At 51.1% G+C, this 17,539-nt stretch overlaps 1 protein-coding gene across 2 annotated transcripts in view; it reads right to left on the reverse strand.

The window, feature by feature from the left end:
- Nucleotides 1-17,539, reverse strand: part of PREX1 (phosphatidylinositol-3,4,5-trisphosphate dependent Rac exchange factor 1) — a 176,028-nt gene that overhangs the window by 62,269 nt on the left and 96,220 nt on the right. For both annotated transcript variants that reach the window (XM_070472737.1, XM_020906205.2), the window contains one exon: nt 4,964-5,125. In XM_070472737.1, the coding sequence (XP_070328838.1) occupies nt 4,964-5,125 (162 nt within the window). The remainder of the gene's footprint in view (nt 1-4,963; nt 5,126-17,539) is intronic.

Consider the following 17,539-nt stretch of genomic DNA (forward strand, 5'->3'; position numbering starts at 1 on the left):
TTACAGCTCTCATTCTACAGAAACAGAGGTTCACTTTAGGAAACAAAGGCACAGGAGAGCGAAGTGACTCGTTCAAGGTCATACAGCCAGTCTGGGCTTCCCTGATAGCTTAGTTGGTAAAAAAAAAATCCGCCTGCAATGCAAGAGACCCCGGTTCGATTCCTGGGTCAGGAAGATCCCCTGGAGAAGGGATAGGCTACCCACTCCAGTATTCTTGGGCTTCCCTGGTGACTCAGGGAAAGAATGAGCTGGGAAAGAGTCCACCTGCGTTGTGGGAGACCTGGGTTCGATCCCTGGATCGGCAAGATCCCCTGGAGAAGGAAAAGGCTACCCACTCCAGTATTGTGGCCTGGAGAATTCCATGGACTGTATAGTCCCTGGGGTCACAAAGAGTCGGACACGACTGAGCAACTTTCACAACGACGACACAGCTAGTCAGTGGGTGAGCTGCGACCTGAGCCCAGACAGGCGGCCCTACCACCCTACCCACTCACCTCTGCCACCTGTGCCCCTCCTGGACGGGGACCCGAAGCGTTTTTGATGCATTTGTCAGCCTGGAGAGCAGGGGTATTCAGGAGGGCAAGAGCACAAGGCATCCCAAAGAGGGTGGGAAGAACATACAGGAACTTCTACTTATGGTCCCTCCTTTTAACGACTTTATGTTTTCCTCACGCTTCTTTCCCGCTGTCCCTCTTTGGGGGAGTGAGCAGTGGACAGTCTCTTAAACCAGGGCTTCCAGAGCCAGCAAGAGTGGTGTGTTCTCTCTTTTTCTTACTAAGACCATGCATGTCTTTTTATGACCATGAGCTTCTCACGGAAGTCTGTGGAGCATCCCTTTGCAGGAGGGTCAGCCCACACTGGTACGAGCCCCACCAAAGTTGCATGATGCTTTCTCATCTAAAAAAATCAAACAAGAAATCCTGCTTTGCAGCCACGGCTCTTCCTGACCTTTATGGAGTATTTACTCGGAACCAATAAAAAAAAAAAAAAAACACTGTTCTGAGCGCTTTGCATTCATCTAATCCCCGAATCCTCAAGTGACCCGTGTGGCCTCCTGCCACTATCCAAACTTATCAGATAAGGAAACTGAGGCAAAGGTACCCTCCAAGCAGAGGGGGTGGGCCCAGACACTTACTTCCACACTCTTGTGACATACTCCCATTTCCTGGCGCTCAATAAAATGGATTTATGGGTTACCATATCTGGTTCTAACTAAACCAGTCCCGCAACTAAAAAGGACAATTGGCTTATAGAGGATCAGGCTAAAAAAAAACCCACAGATCAGAGATCAAACTAATGATGCAAGCCTGAGCACACAGCAAGAGAGTGGCCAAGACAAGATCAACCTCCTCCGGAAACAAGTCCCTTGCCAGCCATATTCTGAGAGAGAAGACAGCTATCTAATCAGATTGGCAAGAGGTCAAACAGACCAGAACGTATCAAGAAGAGAATCAGAAATCAGGACCTGCAACCACCTTTGTTCACTGTGAACGCCGCCCTAAGTCATCCTGTCCCCTGAGGTGTTAACTGCTGATGGCATGCAGTTATTGCAAGCAGCTTCACAGTTAAACATTATTTGTTCTAGCTGGAACATACCATTTTCCCAAGTCCACCCTGAGGATCAAACTTGAAAACCTTTCTACTATAGAGAAAACTATGTCACATTTTCCTAAAATCATCTGTGTTCTATGCTTCACTTTACTGACAAAATGACACAGAAGACTACTTCAGAGATATTATTTCTGAAATTAGACAAGTAAAAGTGAAAGTGTAGTCGCTCAGTCGTGTCTGACTCTCTGTGACCCCATGGACTACAGTCCACCAGGCTCCTCTGTCCATGGAATGCTCTAGGCCAAGAATACTGGAGTGGATTCCCATTTCCTTCTCCAAGGAATCTTCCTGACCCAGGGATCAAACCTGGGTCTCCTGCATTGCGGGCAGATTCTTTACTGACTGAACACAAGGGAAGCCCGAAATTAGACAAGTAGGGGGAAATGAGGCCAGGAGAATAAGACAGGCTTGCATAAGGCAAGATCATCTGTAAGTTAAAAGGCTGGACCCAAGGTCAAGAGCCTGCACCTCAGTCTTCCACTCTGTAAAATGGGGATAGCAACAGCCCTCTCTTCCAGTGTTGGAACAATGTGTAACACGTGCTCAATAACTGCCAGCAACTCTTACTCTGGGTCACTTTATTTCCTACTGCACCCAGCAACACTGATCAAAATAAGGGCCATTCTCAAATTACAGATTTTTCAGGGTCAAAAGAGCCTCAAAGACCCTTAGTTCCTATTTCCCTAGGCATTTACCAGAAGGCATCTGGAAATCACTTCTGGTCTGGCTGCCAAACTGCTTGCTTAATGCTCTCCTCACAGGGGCCCACATGAGAAATTTTCTTTCTAGCTGATGTCAAGAACTCTGTCTCCCAGAAGGATTGCCCAGCTTCTTCCTTTTTTGACAAATGAATGCTAAGTAACTTACGTGTCTTGCTCTTTTTACCTTGGCTGCCAGGAAGCTCAAAGCCCGAACAGACAGATGCTTAAACATGTCCACTGTATAAACACTTCAGGTTAGCATATTTGGTGAAAGGAGCCAAGTGACCAGTTTCTGGCCAGTGAGATGGAAAAGGAAGTCCCTCCGGGGCTTCAGGGGAATGTTTTCCTCCACAAGGGAGGAGAACTGAGTCCCATCTTCTCCTGATTTGTGTCAGATGATACCTGGAGCTGCGCCATCATGGAACCACAGAGGGTCACAAGAAACCGAATCAGAGCTCTGGCATCATGAAGGTGAAACGAGATTCCTTAGAGGAAACACCCTAACTGACACAATTTTCAGTTGTAGGAACAGAAACCAAGCTAAGCATTTTAAGCAGAAAAAATTGAGGGCCTTACTCAATTCTTGGAGGGGCTAGAGCAGCCTAGAATCACAGCTGCCAGAAAGCCAAGAACACTGCAGAACTAGCCCTCCAGGGGAGCCAGTGCCCCTGCCCTAACTGGGGAAAGGGACAATCAGACCCCCGCCTGCACAAGCTGGTATGCATGCTAGGTCACTTCAGTCATGTCTGACTCTTCGCAACCCCACAGACTGTACAGCCCACCAGGCTTCTCTGTCCCTGGGAGTCTCCAGTTAAGAACACTGGAGTGGGTTGCCATGTCCTCCTCCAGGGGATCGTCCCAACCCAGGGATCAAACCCACATCTCCTACATTGCAGGTGGATTCTTTACTGTCGAGCCAATGGGAAAGCCCGCCCAAGCTGGTACTCTCAGGAAATGCTGCCCAAGCTGCTGCTGCCAGGCTTCAGGTGATGTAGCCTTAACTGTCAGCTACAAAGCCACCCCGTCCTGCCGGATACACACCACCGACCACGCAACAGAGCCCTTCCCCTTGACACCCAGCAGCTGGAACCTGGGCCCTCTGCAAATGCTATCACAGACAGCCAACGCAACCACGACTGCGCTTTGCTGCAAGAGCAGAAGGGTGAGCTCTGTCCCAACCCTGCCTTCCAAATCTCACGCAGCTGGATCTGATCTTGGCCGATCCCATCCCATCTCAGGGAGTCTGAGAAATGCAGTTATTTGTTCTCCAGCCTCAGCTGGGCAAGAAGGAGAGTGGGCACGAGATAAACACTGATGCACAACCACCCGCCTCCTTCCTGAACACAGGCCTCTCCCCTCGGCAGCCACACCCTCGGCCTCCCGCGACCCAGTCTCATTTAGGACTCCCCAACACAGGGACAGTGCTCCAGGAGGCCCAAGTGGTAAAGACTCTGCCTGCTAATGCAGGAAACACAAGAGGTGTGGGTTCAGTCCCTGGGTTGGGAAGGTTCCCTGGAGGAGGCAATGGCAACCCACTCCAGTATCCTTGACTGAAAAGTTCCATGGACAGAGGAACCTGGCAGGCTGCAGTCCACGCGGTCACGAAGAGTCGGATCCGACTGAGCGACAGAACACACACACACACAACACGGGGAGATGAAGTGGAAATCCCAAACGAAGCAAGCGCCAGAAAATCCAAACGGTCTAAGGCAGACGATTCAGAGAAAAATCTATGTCCAAGAGTCTTTCCCCTTTAGTCTCACTCTCCCATTCCAGCTGTACTTACTCAGACATTAACTTTTTTATTTATTCAGATTTTCCCATTTCCTTCTACAGATTTTCAGGAAAGCTCTAATAATTTAAGGAAGCCACAAACAGAGGAGATCAAGAATCCCATCCCCTGATAATCATGACCACAGTACCATCCATGTGCTTGTACTAAGTCGCTCTCCATTGTGTCTGACTCTCGGTAAGCCCCTGGACCACAGCCCACTGGGCTCCTCTGCCCACAGGACTCTCTAGGCAAGAATACTGGAATGGGTTGCCATGCCCTCCTCCAGGGCATCGTCCCTATCCAGAGATCGAACCCGTGTTGCCTGCATCTTTTGCATTGCAGGCATACTCTTCCCCACTGAGCCACCAAGGAAGCCTAGTAACAGCCATACCTACCATTCATTGAGTACCTACTATGTACAGGTATAGATAAGGAAAGTATGGTTCAGAGAAGTTAAGACATTTGCCTAAAGCCACCGTAAAAGAGTGTTAAAGCCAGAATTCTGTCCTGGAGTGAACCCTTAAACACGACCCTTGACCTTGGCATTCAAAGGACACCAGGCGGGTCAGGAAAGGAGAGTGAAGGAGAGTGATGTGGGGGTGGGGTAGGGAGAAAAACTAAAGGCTCCAATGGCTGATGCCGTGCAAAATGGGGCCCCAGGGTTACCAATTTTTTAAGAGAAACTTGAAATCTATACTTTTATGTGGACCTCACTGAAAAATAATTAAACTTTTTTTTTTGCAAGCAACATGTAGGCCAAACAAAATATGCCGCAGGCCAAAGCCAGTGCCCAGACGGCAGTGTGAACCCACAGCTGTGCACTCCCCCAGCCCGGGTCTGTCTCCAGCCCAGAAGGTTGCTCCTGCCCCAGACACACCTCCCAGCCTTCGATGTGCGACTGCAGCTGCTCCAGGGCCTCTAGCTTCTCCATCTGCCGCTTGGTCTCATTGATGTTGGAGCAGACGGTCTTCATGGCCTGCAGGGCGCTCTGGACCGCGGGGTGGTCGGGGTGCTTGCCAGGGGTCCTCTTGGCCAGTTCCTAGGTTAGAGGAGAGGGCAGGGGTGAGCGACATCAACCCAGAGGGCACCAAACGGCCTCCAGGTCACCCAGGTCTGAGCCAGGTCCCAACTCTGCTCTGAACAGACTGGGACCTGGAGCTGGGGAACCTCATTCATTCATTCACACATTCAGTAAACGTCCCCTCAGCAGCTCCTCCAAAACAGACAGCGTTCTGGGGGATACATTTGTTAATAAACTAGAAAAATTCTTCACCTGGTGGATATTGCCTGCGTGCATACTCAGTCGCTTCAGTCGTGTCAGACTCTTTGCAACCCTATGGACTGCAGCCCACCAGGCTCCTCTGTCCACGGGATTCTCCAGACAAGAATACCAGAGTGGGTCGCCAGGCCCTCCTCTGGGGATCTTCCCGACCAGGGCTCAAACCCGTGTCTCCTACATCTCCTGCACTGCAGGAGGAGTCCTTACCCACTGAGTCACCTGGGAAGCCCCTGGTGGATATTACATTCTAATAAAGAAGATGGGCTTAAAAAAAATCGAGTACATAACATAAGATTAGACAATTATTATGAAGACACATCAGAACAAGGTCTTGGGCAAGGTGGTGGTCTTTCAAAAAAGGAGGGCAGGGAAGGTGCCTCTGAGGTGCTGACATCTGAACAGAGTGCGGACAAAGCCAAGGAGTGACTCCTGCAAAAATCTGGGGGAAGGGCATGCCTGGCAGCAGGAACAGCAAATGCAAAGGTGCAGAGTGGGAGCGCATGGGGAGTGAAAGGGAAACATCCCGGAGGCAGTGTGGCTGGAGGAGAGGAAACGAGAGAGAGAGAGGAGAAAGACAGCGAGTCGGAGGCGGAGTCTGGTAGATCACAGAGGCAGTCACAGACACTGCCCCTCCCCGGCCCCCAGCTTTCTCATCTGTAAAATGGGTATAAAGAACACCTTGGGGACTTCCCTGGCGGTCCAGCAGTTGAGCCCTCCAGGGTACAGTTTCGATCCCTGGTTGGGGAGCTAAGATTCCTGGCCAAACCAGAACATAAACAACAGAAGTAATATTGTAACAATTTCAATAAAGTGTTTAAAAATGGTGCACTGTCAAAAAAAAAAAAAAAAAAGAACCGCTAGCCTTCACAGGACGTGGAGAAAAGACATAAAGAGGCCAGTCAGGAGCCTGGATCTCCCAGCCCCTCCCCACCATTTCTCACTCTCCTCTCCCATCTTACCGCATCACAGGCTGGGACATTCCAGAGGACAGGTGAGTCTTAATCCAAGAGTTTCAGCCCCATAGGAAGTGTGATAAGGAACGCAGAGACTAGCCAAGCCTCGAGATATCAGAGGAGATTTTCAGGCCGCACCGCCCAAGACAGGACCGGCTGGCAGAGATAATTTTCTCTAATCAGCTGGCCTCAGCGTGCCCAAATGTTTCAGTATCTCTCCATCTCTCTACTCTCTCAAAAATCACAGATATGACGCTCCAGCCAGTTGGTTCCCAGCACAGCCACAGGTGGGCTCCAGGGCTGCTTCCGCCCCTGGGCAGCTGGGTGACCTTGGCCCAGATGCCCTCCACCCTGAGCTGCAGGTTTATCATCTGAAAACCAGTGATGGGACTTCCCTGTGGTCCAGGGGTTAAGACTCCGTGCTCCCAACGCTGGGGGCCCAGGTTTGAGCCCTGGTCAGGAAACTAGATCCCACATGCCTCAACTAAGAGTTTGCAAGCTGCAACTAAAGATCTCATCTGCTGCAACAAAGATCAAAGATAGCACGTGCCACAACTAAGGCCCGACACAGCTAAATAAATAAATTTTAAGAAAAGAAAAGAAAACCAGTGATGAGAAGGAAGATGGTGACGATGGCTGCAAGCAGCAGTCAATGCCTCTACTCTGTGCCTGTAGGTTCTGTTATTATCCCATTTAACAGATGAGGAGACGGAGGCTCAGCGGGAAGGACCAAGGCCTCTGAGAAGCAAGAGGCGGAACCTGGATCTGAACCCGGCCGTCTGGTTCTGCTCATGGTCATCTGTTGTTGTTGTTCAGTGGCTGTCATGACCGACTGTTCGTGACCCCATGGATTGCAACATGCCAGGCCCCCTGTCCTTCACTATCTCCTGGAGTTTGCTCACACTCATGTTCATTGAGTCTATCGTGAGTGAGTGAGTGAGTGAGGGAAGTCGCTCAGTCATGTCTGACTCTTTGCAAACTCATGGACTGTCAGTCCATGGAATTCTCCAGGCCAGAATACTGGAGTGGGTAGCGTTTCCCTTCTCCAGGGGATCTTCCAAAGCCAGGGATGGAACCCGGGTCTCTGCATTACAGGTAGATTCTTTACCAGCTGAGCCACCGGGGAAGCCCAAGAATATGCAGTGGGTACCCTAGCCCTTCTCCAGGGGATCTTCCGACCCAGGGATCGAACCCAGGTCTCCTGCATTGCAGGCAGGTTCTTTACCAGCTGAGCCACAGGGAAGCCCCTGGTGAGGGGTAAATCAGACACCGTGGGGAAAGCCACCCGGCTGGGGAAGGACAGCCTCGGTGAGCCCTGAGTCTCGGCTGGCCAGGATCAGGCCTGTCCGCAGGACAGGACGCGTGAGCTGAGCCTGCAAGCAGCAAAGGGCTGGCCGGGCGTCAGGTGCGTTCAGAGCGTACCCTGCGGAGCACCAGCTTCAAACACGGCCCTCCTCTAGCCACGTTTATCTCTTCTCTGCCCGAACAGGAGCAGATCCTAACGGTGCCGAGGTCCATTTGTTCTGTAACCTCAGACCCTGGGGGGTTTCTGGGTGCCTGCCTTGGGCCAGGGACAGGCCAGCGGGGAAGCAAAAGGGGGAGATGGAGCCCTCTCTCTGGAGGCAAGTGAGCTGGGAAAGGTGCTCCAGGGAAGAGGGGGAGGGGAGGGGAGGGGGAGAGGAGGAAGGGGAGGAAGGGGCCCAGACAACAGCCCCAAGTGGTGAAAGGGCCTGTGATAAATCAGAGAAGGGGAAGGACAGTGTGGGCCGGAAAGCCTTCAAGGAGGAAGTGAGGCAAAGGCAGGCCAGTCACTGAGTATCGAGCTCTTTGCACTGGGCTGGCCAAAATGTTTGTTTGGGTTTTAATAGCGTGCAGGAAAACCCGAACAAGCTTTTTGGCCAGCCCTACACAGGGGACGTATTTCCATTGGTTCCCAAACTCAACAGAGACTGAGCCCAAGACAGCCCTCCGGGAGCTCACAAGAAAGGAAAAACAGTTCACAAGTTGAGTGTTAACCACTGACAGTAATAACAAGAGCTAACACTCGGGGAGGGTGTATATTCTTGTCAGGCTCCCGGAACCCTCACACCAGCCCCGTGAGATGGTTCCTGTTTTTACCCTCATTTGACACATGTGAGGACTGAAGCCCAGAGAGGTCAAGTCACCTGCCTGAGGTCACAGAGCAGATTGGAGCCTAACCAGTCTGGCTCTGGGATCAATGCTCTGAACCGCTATACTGTTTTATAACTTTTCTGAGAGTTAAACAGGAACACTTTCCTCTCTAATAAATGTGTAAGTTATATGATGGATAAGTGATAAGTGAAAAATGAGGACAGACAATGTCTCTCTCAGACAATGAGAGAGGTGCAAAGGCCTGTCTCTGAGGAGCTGGGCCTCCAGATGGAGACCTGAGCGAAGAGAGGGCATGGGCCATGCAAAAACGTGAGGGAATGAGAGGAGCGCAAGCAAAGGCCCTGAGGCAGCAAGGAACAGCAAGGAGGCCAGAGAGGCTGCCGCAGACTGAAAAAGAAAACGGTGTGTGATGCGGTTGGAGGTACGCGCTAGACACATTAGGGACGGCTGGGGTGTGCTCCTCAGGTTCATCCCACGAGCCCCGGGGAAGCAATGGGCGGAGGGGGGCGGGAACAAGCTGAGGCCTAACAACATCCAATTTATTTAGCCTTAACAGAATCCGTCTGACTGCCAAGTGGAAGATGCACTGGCGAGAACATAAAATGAACGTAAAAGCCAGAAGACTGGCTAGCGGCTACTGGTCCAGGCAAGAGATGCTCAAGACACGAACCAGGAAACCCGGGTCCTCCTGTGATGGGTTTCCTGAGGCGCTGCCAACACCCAGTAGCTAGTAAAAATGAGAGAAAGGTTAGTCCCCTTTTCTGTCTGTCTGTCCTGCCCCAGATCGGTGCTGGGCATAGAGAACTGAAACTCCAGGCTCCTTGCTGGACCAAAACTGAAGGAAAAGTGTTAGTTTTGCTTTCTGGGCTCACAAGGGAGTGTGGGCTCCACTCTGCCCAGCTACAAACTCCAGGTCTGTTCCGGCCCCTGGACCTTTGCACACACTTTGCCCTTCACTTGCATTCTATCCCCAAACTGTAAGCAGTGGGACTGCACTGGCATACGGACAGGTATATAGATCAATGGAAAAGAACTGAGAGTCCAGAAATAAATCCTTACATTTCTGGTCAGTAAATTTTTAATAGTGTTAAGACAATTAAATGGGGAAAGAACAGTCTTTTCAACAAATGCTAGTGGGAAACTGGGTATCCACATACAAAAAAAATAAAGTTGGACTCCTTCTTACACTGTATACAAAAATTAACTCCAAGTGGATCATAGACCTAAAAGTAAGAGCTGAAACTATAAAACAGTTAGAAAAAAACATAGGTATAAATCTTTGTGACCTTGGGGTAGGCAAAGCATTATTAGATATGACACCAGATGTATAGGCAACTAAAAGAAATTAGATTAACTGGACTTTAGCAAAATTAAAAACATTGTGCTTCAAAGACTATAAAGAAAGAGAAAAGACAATCTACAGAATGTGTAAATTATTAATACATATCGAACAAGGGACTTACATATACAAGGGACAGTATATACAAAAAAACTTTTACAACTTAATAAAAAGACAAATAGCTCAATTCTTTTTTTAAAAAAGCAAAAGGTTTAAATAGACATTTCTCAAAGACAATACACCAATGGCCAAAAAACTCATGAAAAGAGGCTCAATATCATTAGTCATTACAGAAATCCAAAACAAAACCACAGTGAGGTAACACTTCACACCCCCTAGAATGGCTATAATCAAAAAGACAATAACTAGTGTTGGTGAGGATGGAGAGAAATTAGAATCCTCATACACTGCAAGAAGAACTCTAAAATGGTGCAGCAGCTTTGGAAAAGAGTTTGGCAATTCCCTAAAGACAACTGGACCTGGCCATACCTCAAACCATGTATCCACATATGTTTCAGTTACGTGAGCCCTTTTTTTTGGGGGGGGGGGGGGAGCGCGCCACATCATGCGGCTTGCAGGATCTCAGTTCCCAGACCAGAGATCAAACCCAGCCCTGGCAGTGAAAGTGTAGAGCCCCCCACCCCTTTTTTTTTTCTTTTTAAATTAAGTCTGCTTGAGCTAGTTTTTCCATCCCTTGTATTTGAAAGAGTCCCTACTGCTTCACAATCCCAGAGAGACTGCAAGGATCTGGAATCCCAAAGATGTCCCAGTGAATCCCAGAGAAGCATAAAGTATGGGTATCTTCAAAATTAATGGAAGCTTGAGCTGCACTAACAAAGGTCTTATATGCAAAAGGAGGGAGGTGAGAAGGCTCCTGCCCAATTCAGAATTTAACACACTGTCTTAGTAAGCTACAACAGAGTCAAGTTCAAAATAGACAGACTACGGTTAAAAACCCTGACATCCACATCCAAGGTGGAACAGCTTTATGAACATACAGGGCTTGCTTGGCCCAGAGAAGAGTATTTCTGGAAGGAACCCAAAAGCTGCCTGTTAAGCATCTTGGGCAGGAGGAGCGGGGGGAGGGTCTCCCAGGTGGCCTTAGTGGTAAAGAACCCACCTGCCGATGCAGGAGACATAAGATGCCGATGCAGGAGACATGAGACGTCGATGCAGGAGACATAAGAGACACAGGCTTGAACGCTGGGTCAGGAAGATCCCTTGAAGGAGGGCATGGCAACCCACTCCAGTAGTCTTGCCTGGAGAATCCCATGGACAGAGGAACCTGGCGAGCTACGGTCCATGGGGTCGCACAGAGTCAGACATGACTGAAGGGACTTGGCACGCACACACACATGTGTGTGTTGGGAGAACTGCATAACCAAGAAGAAACCCTCTGCATCTGTAAGACCTCAGAGAGTCCAAGTAGACGGAGTGTGCATATCTATAAAATGGGATCACAATCAGATCCGAATGTTGTGGCCAGGATCAAATGGAATGATGAATGTAAAAGTGTTGGTGGTCGGAAAGGACATGATATTTATCATGGTTATTTCCATACTGATAATAGCTCTTACATTTATTGTTATTCCTATGTAGTAATAATAACAGTGAAACTTGTAGTCATAGTAGTAATCATAATAGCTAGCATTTGAGTATTTACTAAGTATGCCAAGCACTGTTCTAAACTTCAATTTCTTAAGTCATTTCATCCTCAAATCATCCCAATGAGGTGTGTTAGTCGCTTAGCATGTCCGACTCTTTTGCGATCCCATGGACAGTAGCCTGCCAGTCTCCTCTATTCGTGGAATTCTCAGGCAAAAGTACTGGAGTGGGTTGCCATTCTCTTCTCCAGAGGATCTTCCCAACCCAAGGATGGAACCCAGGTCTCCTGCATCGAAGGCAGATTCTTTACAGTCTGAGCCACCAGGCAAGCCCTTGAGATACCACGCTTATCTTCAGGCTACAGGGAGAGACTCAGGGACAGAGAGGCGAGGTCTCCTGTTCAAGGTCACCGAGCCAGAAGGCAGGACCCGGTGGACACCCAATCCCCTCCACGGGCCCCTCCAGAAACAGTACCAGCCGGGAATTAACACTTCCAAAAGCAGGCTTTTAGAACAAATACGCAATGTCTGAGCAGAGTCAGGCCCTGGGGACTGCTTGGAAAAACTGGGGGCAGAGAAGGGAGGGGGGTGTGCCCCGGGCACCCAGCGAAGCGGCAGTGGAAGCCCCTCCAGGCACAGGCCGGAGGGCAGGCCTCCCGGCATCCGTCCAGCCAGCCCTGTGTGGTTTCAGAAGCGGGGCCTGAGGTGAGGGCTTCCTGGAAGAGAGGATGTCAGAGCAGAGGAGTCGCCACTTCCGCCGGGGGCCCCATCACCCCCTCCCCTCCCGTCACATCTACCGAAAGGACGCCTGCTCGTGTCCACTCTGGGTGGCCACGTCGTGTCCCCAGAGGCGTGGGCACGGGGCCTCCAACTCCAGGCCAAACTGGGGCATCAAGGAAACGAGACTGCAGCCAACTCCTCCTTTCTGGCTCAGCCTGGCTCAAGATTCAGAACACGGGGCCTGGAGGTGGAGGAAAAAAGGGACAAGGAGGAGGCAGGGAGAAGACAGGTCCCCGCTTTCCCATCCTCTCCCTCATCATGGAGCCCAAGCGAGGCCACTCCAGGCCTGCTCCCAGGGCGTGTTCAAGAACCTTCCATCTCCCAGCCACAGCTCCCAGCTCAAGGAGAGCATGGGAAAGTGGGGGATTCCCCGGTGGTTAGCACTCCGCACTTTCACTGCTGAGGCCGCGAGTTTGATCCCTGGGGGACCTGAGCCGACCCAACGAGCCCGGGGTCTGAGACTTTATACAACACACACAGGAAAGACACACTCTCTTCTCCCTGGTGGCCACGCTAATCAGAGGCAGGTCTGAGGCTGCTGGAGGCCAGTGCAGCAACCATGAGACGGGAACCTCCCGGGAACAAGGCAGATACAGAGGAAAACCGAGCCAGGAGACGGGAAGAGCCTGACCATCACTGGAGCCCCTGGATATAGCCATGAGAAGACAGATCCATAAAATCACAGTGTGAAAATAGCTGGATCTGTCACTGGAAGAAGGGGCAATATCCACGACTCACTGTAACGTGGGCTTGATGGAGGCTCCAGAGGAGACATGAGAGGTGAAAGGCATGCTGTCTCCTCTACAAAGAGAAGACAGCAGCCTGGAGGTTGGGACGGTCACCAATGGGGGCTGGATCCCACGGAGCACCCCCACTTTCTGTGGATACTTCAGCTGGCTCTAGGAAGGGCGGATCTTGTACCCAACTGTGGCTATGTCCACAGACCTCCACCCGAGGCACCCCCATCAAAAGCTCAGCAAGCCAAGCTCTGATCTCTTTTATTAAGACTTTTCCTGTATTTCAGTTCTGGGTCCTCACATGCCCTATCTAGGGCGACAGCAGGATGCAAATGAAGGGGCAGTGACAAGACCCACCACCCCTTGCAAGAAAAAGAAAACAAGAAACAAAAAAACATGTGGAAGTCCAAGAAAACCCAGAACTGAAAAAGCTGTCTGGCATAAAACAACAAAAGCTCCATGTGTGGCAACTGTATGAACTATATTTCATGCCAACGTGTTTCCGATATTAACAGTTCCAGCCCCTGCTACATGTTTGTAAACTGTAGCCCCTTGGATGAGGAATTAATGGGAGAAAAGAAATAATGTACGAGAGTCTTTTAAACTCCTTCCTTCCACTTGGGGAAACAGCAGAGAAGACAACAGGAAAAAGGCTCAGGTCTGGGAGTTCCCATTCTGGCTTTGACCAGGACATGCTATGTGACCTTGGGCAAGTCGCCTCCCCTTTCTGAGCCTTGGTCTCCTGACTGCGCAGGGCAGGACTGTATCAGAGCCCGGGTCACCATCCTGGCCCAGCAGGCCAAATGCTATTGCCAGGCTCTCTCAGCAAAGCTTTCCTGGTGGCTCAGTTGGTAAAGAATCTGCTTGCAATGCAGGAGACCCAGGTTCGATCCCTGGGTCGGGAAGATCTCCTGGAGAAGGAGATCTAGTATTCTAGCCTGGAGAACCCCACGGACAAAGGAGACAGGCTGGCTACAGTCCACGGGGTTGCAAAGAGTCAGACATGACTGTGTGACTAACTTTCACTTTTCACTCAGCAAAGCAGAAGTTCTGGCCACCTTGGGTCTGCATTTCCACCGGACAACAAAAATGGGCTGACCTCAGTGGTGGCCACCCCCTTAGATGGGACCATGCCCATTTTACAGATCGGGTAATGGGGGCACAGAGGTTCAGCAACCTCAAGTCACACAGCTAAGAAGAGGTGGAGCTAGATTTCCAAACTCAAATTCTTTTTTTTTTTTTAATATTTATCTATCTTTGGCTGCATCCAGTCTTAGTTGCACACGGGCTCCAGAGCATGTAGGCTCTGCAGATCGCAGCACACAGGCTCTCTAGTTGAGGCACCCAGGCTTAGTTGCCCCATGGTGTATGGAATCTTAGTTCCCAAACCAGGAATCGAACCTGTGACCCCTGCATCAGAAGGCAGATTCTTAACTACCGAACCACCAGGGAAGTTCCCAAACTCAGACCCTTAACCACTATGCAGAGTGTAGCAGGAAGCAGGACGCGGGCAGCACTCCCAGGAAGAGTGATCTGGGAGGGTCCCTAGCGAGATCAAGAATTAGCTTGGCTTTGAAAGGAGCGGGTAAGAGCAGGTGTCCCAGCCAGAGGGAGTCGAGTGGCCCCAGGCCATCATTGTTCAGCACAGGGGAAAGAGCTGGTGCAGCCGGAGGTGCTGAAGCATCTGTGGGCAAAGGTGTCGGGGCTCAGCCCACGAGACAAGACGCAGGGTGGGCACTGCGGTTTGGGGAGCTGAAGCAGCGGGGGCCACAGCAAAGAGACCTGTGACTTCCTGTGTCTCCTTGGCAAGATGGTGACAACGCCAGAACCCCAGCAGATGAGGAACTCGTTTCATAACCTCAGGGTCAGAGAATTCCACAGAGATGACCGGAGGTAGCCAGAATGGAGAGAGAGAACTCTGGCAAATTGATACAAATGGTGACTCTCCGATAGAAAGTGGGCAAACGATGTGACAAGGCAGTTGTCATTAAATGCACTCACCTCCCCCACCTCCGCCCTGGTCCAGGACCACTCACATCAGTGCACGCGCCCCCCCACCTTCATCACCCCATCGTCCATTCTCCGTACGCAGCCTGAGGGATCCCATGAGAACTAAGATCCTATCTCTCCTCTGCTCAAAACCTTCCCATGCTGCCACCTCACTCAGAGCAGATGGAGACACCACAAGGCCCTGCGGAACCTGGGCCCATCACCTCTCTAACCACTCTCCCCCCTCTCCCCCTCAAGTCCTCCCCTCTGCTCACACTGGCCTCCTAGGTACTCCTCAGACGCACTCCTGCCTCAGGGCCTCTGCACTGGCCCCCCTCTCTGAAAGACTCCTCCCCCAGGTGCCTGCACAGACCCCTCCCTCCCCTCCTTGAGGTCTTTGCACAAATGTCACTTTCTCAGTCTGTCACTCCTGGACCTTGCTAAGGCCCACTGCAATCATTCCATCTAAACATGCACACATTCCCTATTCATTCATTTGTTGTCAGTCTCTTCCCCTCCCACTCCATCCGCTCACCCTACCCTGCAGAATGTCAGAACACAGAGGAAAGGGTTTCGGCAGTTTTTGTTCACTCTGTCTCCAGCACCTAGTATAGTGCCTGGCGCATAACAGTTGCTCAGTAAATGATTGGTAAATGAATGGACATCACATCATGTATGGGCGTGAGAGTTGGACTACAAAGAAAGCTGAGCGCTGAAGAATTGATACTTTCAAACTGTGGTGCTGGATCTCCTTGGGACTGCAAGGAGTCTTGGACTCCTTGGGAGTGTCTCCTTGGACTGCAAGGAGATTCAACCAGTCCATCCTAAAGGAAATCAGTCCTGAATGTTCATTGGAAGGACTAATGCTAAAGCTGAAACTCCAATACTTTGGAGACCTGATGCGAAGAACTGACTCATTGGAAAAGACCCTGATGCTGGGAAAGATTGAAGGGAGGCAGGAGGAGAAGGGAATGACAGAGGATGAGATGATTGGATGGCATCACCGACTCACTGGACATGAGCTTGAGCAAACTCTGGGTCTTGGTGGACAGGGAAGCCTGGCGTGCTGCAGTTCATGGGGTCACAGAGTCGGACACGGCTGAGCAGCTGAACTGACTGAGCTGAAATGAACGAACAGCTCCAAAACCCAGAGACACTGCAGCAGCAACCGTGGCCTCCTGGCGGCAATCGGGAAGACAGGAGGGATCTGCCAAGAAAGCTCCATCTTCACCGTGTGATTCACTGTGTTTGGTGCTGTCTTCTCCCCTCCCCAACCACCCACCCCAACATAAAGTTTTCTCCCTTGCCACCTAAAACACTTTGGCAAGCTGCAAGTGGTACATGGCCCATGCTCTGAGAAACACACCCCTCCCCAGTCATCCCCTGGCACCAAGAACTGATGCCAACAGCGCCTTAGTGATGGACCACAGACCATCCCCAGGGCCACCCCACCCCTGATGGCCAAGCAAACAGAGGTGACAACCGAATGGCGAGGTGCTCAGGCTGTGTGTGGGTGACAGCTCCATCACCACGCCAACAGGCGTGGGAGGTGCAGAAAACACCAGAGTCTGTGCAGGGCCCCAAGGCTCTACCTGGAGCAAAGACTCTGAACAGCATCCCTGACAACAGCCCTGAAGCAGTGGTCCCAGAAGACAGCTCCCTGTTTGCGCCCAAGAGGTCTGATCAGACTCCTTACGGAGGTGAGGTCAAGGGGTAGGTAGGAAGGAAGACAGGTCTGGAGGAAGGGGAGAGTCCAGCCTTTGGTTTCAGACGTGGTAGGCAGAAAAGGCCTATGAGACATTCAGGTGGAGAAGCCAGTGGCAAGACAAACAAGCCCACAGTTTAGGCGAGAGGTGCAGACTGGAAGTCACTGGGCAGAGATGGGGGTCTAAAGCCATGGGAATGTCCACCCCGAAACTTCTACGTGGATGTTCACAGCAGCACTATTCACAAAAGCCAGAAAGTGGAAACAACCCAAGCACCCTTCAACTGATGAACGGATACACAGAACGCGGTATCCCCACACAAGGGAATGTCATTCCATCATAAAAAGGAATAAAGATGTGATGGACACGACGACGTGGATGAGCCTTGAAGACACTCTGCTGTGTGAAAGGAGCCAGACACGAGAAACTACACTTCATACGACTGCACTCACACGAAATGTCCAGAGTAGGCAAAATCGCAGGAGCAGAAAGTAAATGAGTGCTTACTGGGGGTCTGGGGGGGGGAGGAAGGGAAAGGGAAGTGGCTGCTCGTGGATCCAGTTTCTCTCGGGAGTGATGAAAATGTTCTAAAATTACTGTGCTGGTGATGGTTGCACAACTGTTGAATCTACTTTAAGAAGGAGGGGCACAGAATGGTCGAGGCTGCTGCAGACACAAGTGCAGATGGAGAAAGGCCCCTGGACAGAGGCTGGGGCCCACCTATGCTTGGAGGCCTAGAAGGTGAGGAAGCAGCAAAGGAGACTGAGGGGGAGGGGTCAGAGAGGCAGGAGACAAAGCGAAGAGGGGGCTGGAGGGGCAGCTGTCCCCTTGAAGCCGATGGGCACCCTCACTTGGCCCCCTGCTGGCCTCAACCCTGCTTCCACTACGGACATGGGTCCAGTCCCAGACTGAGAGCTCCGAGGGCCAGGCCCT

The sequence above is a fragment of the Odocoileus virginianus genome, chromosome 9 (genome assembly GCF_023699985.2).
Source record: "Odocoileus virginianus isolate 20LAN1187 ecotype Illinois chromosome 9, Ovbor_1.2, whole genome shotgun sequence".
NCBI lineage: Eukaryota > Metazoa > Chordata > Mammalia > Artiodactyla > Cervidae > Odocoileus > Odocoileus virginianus.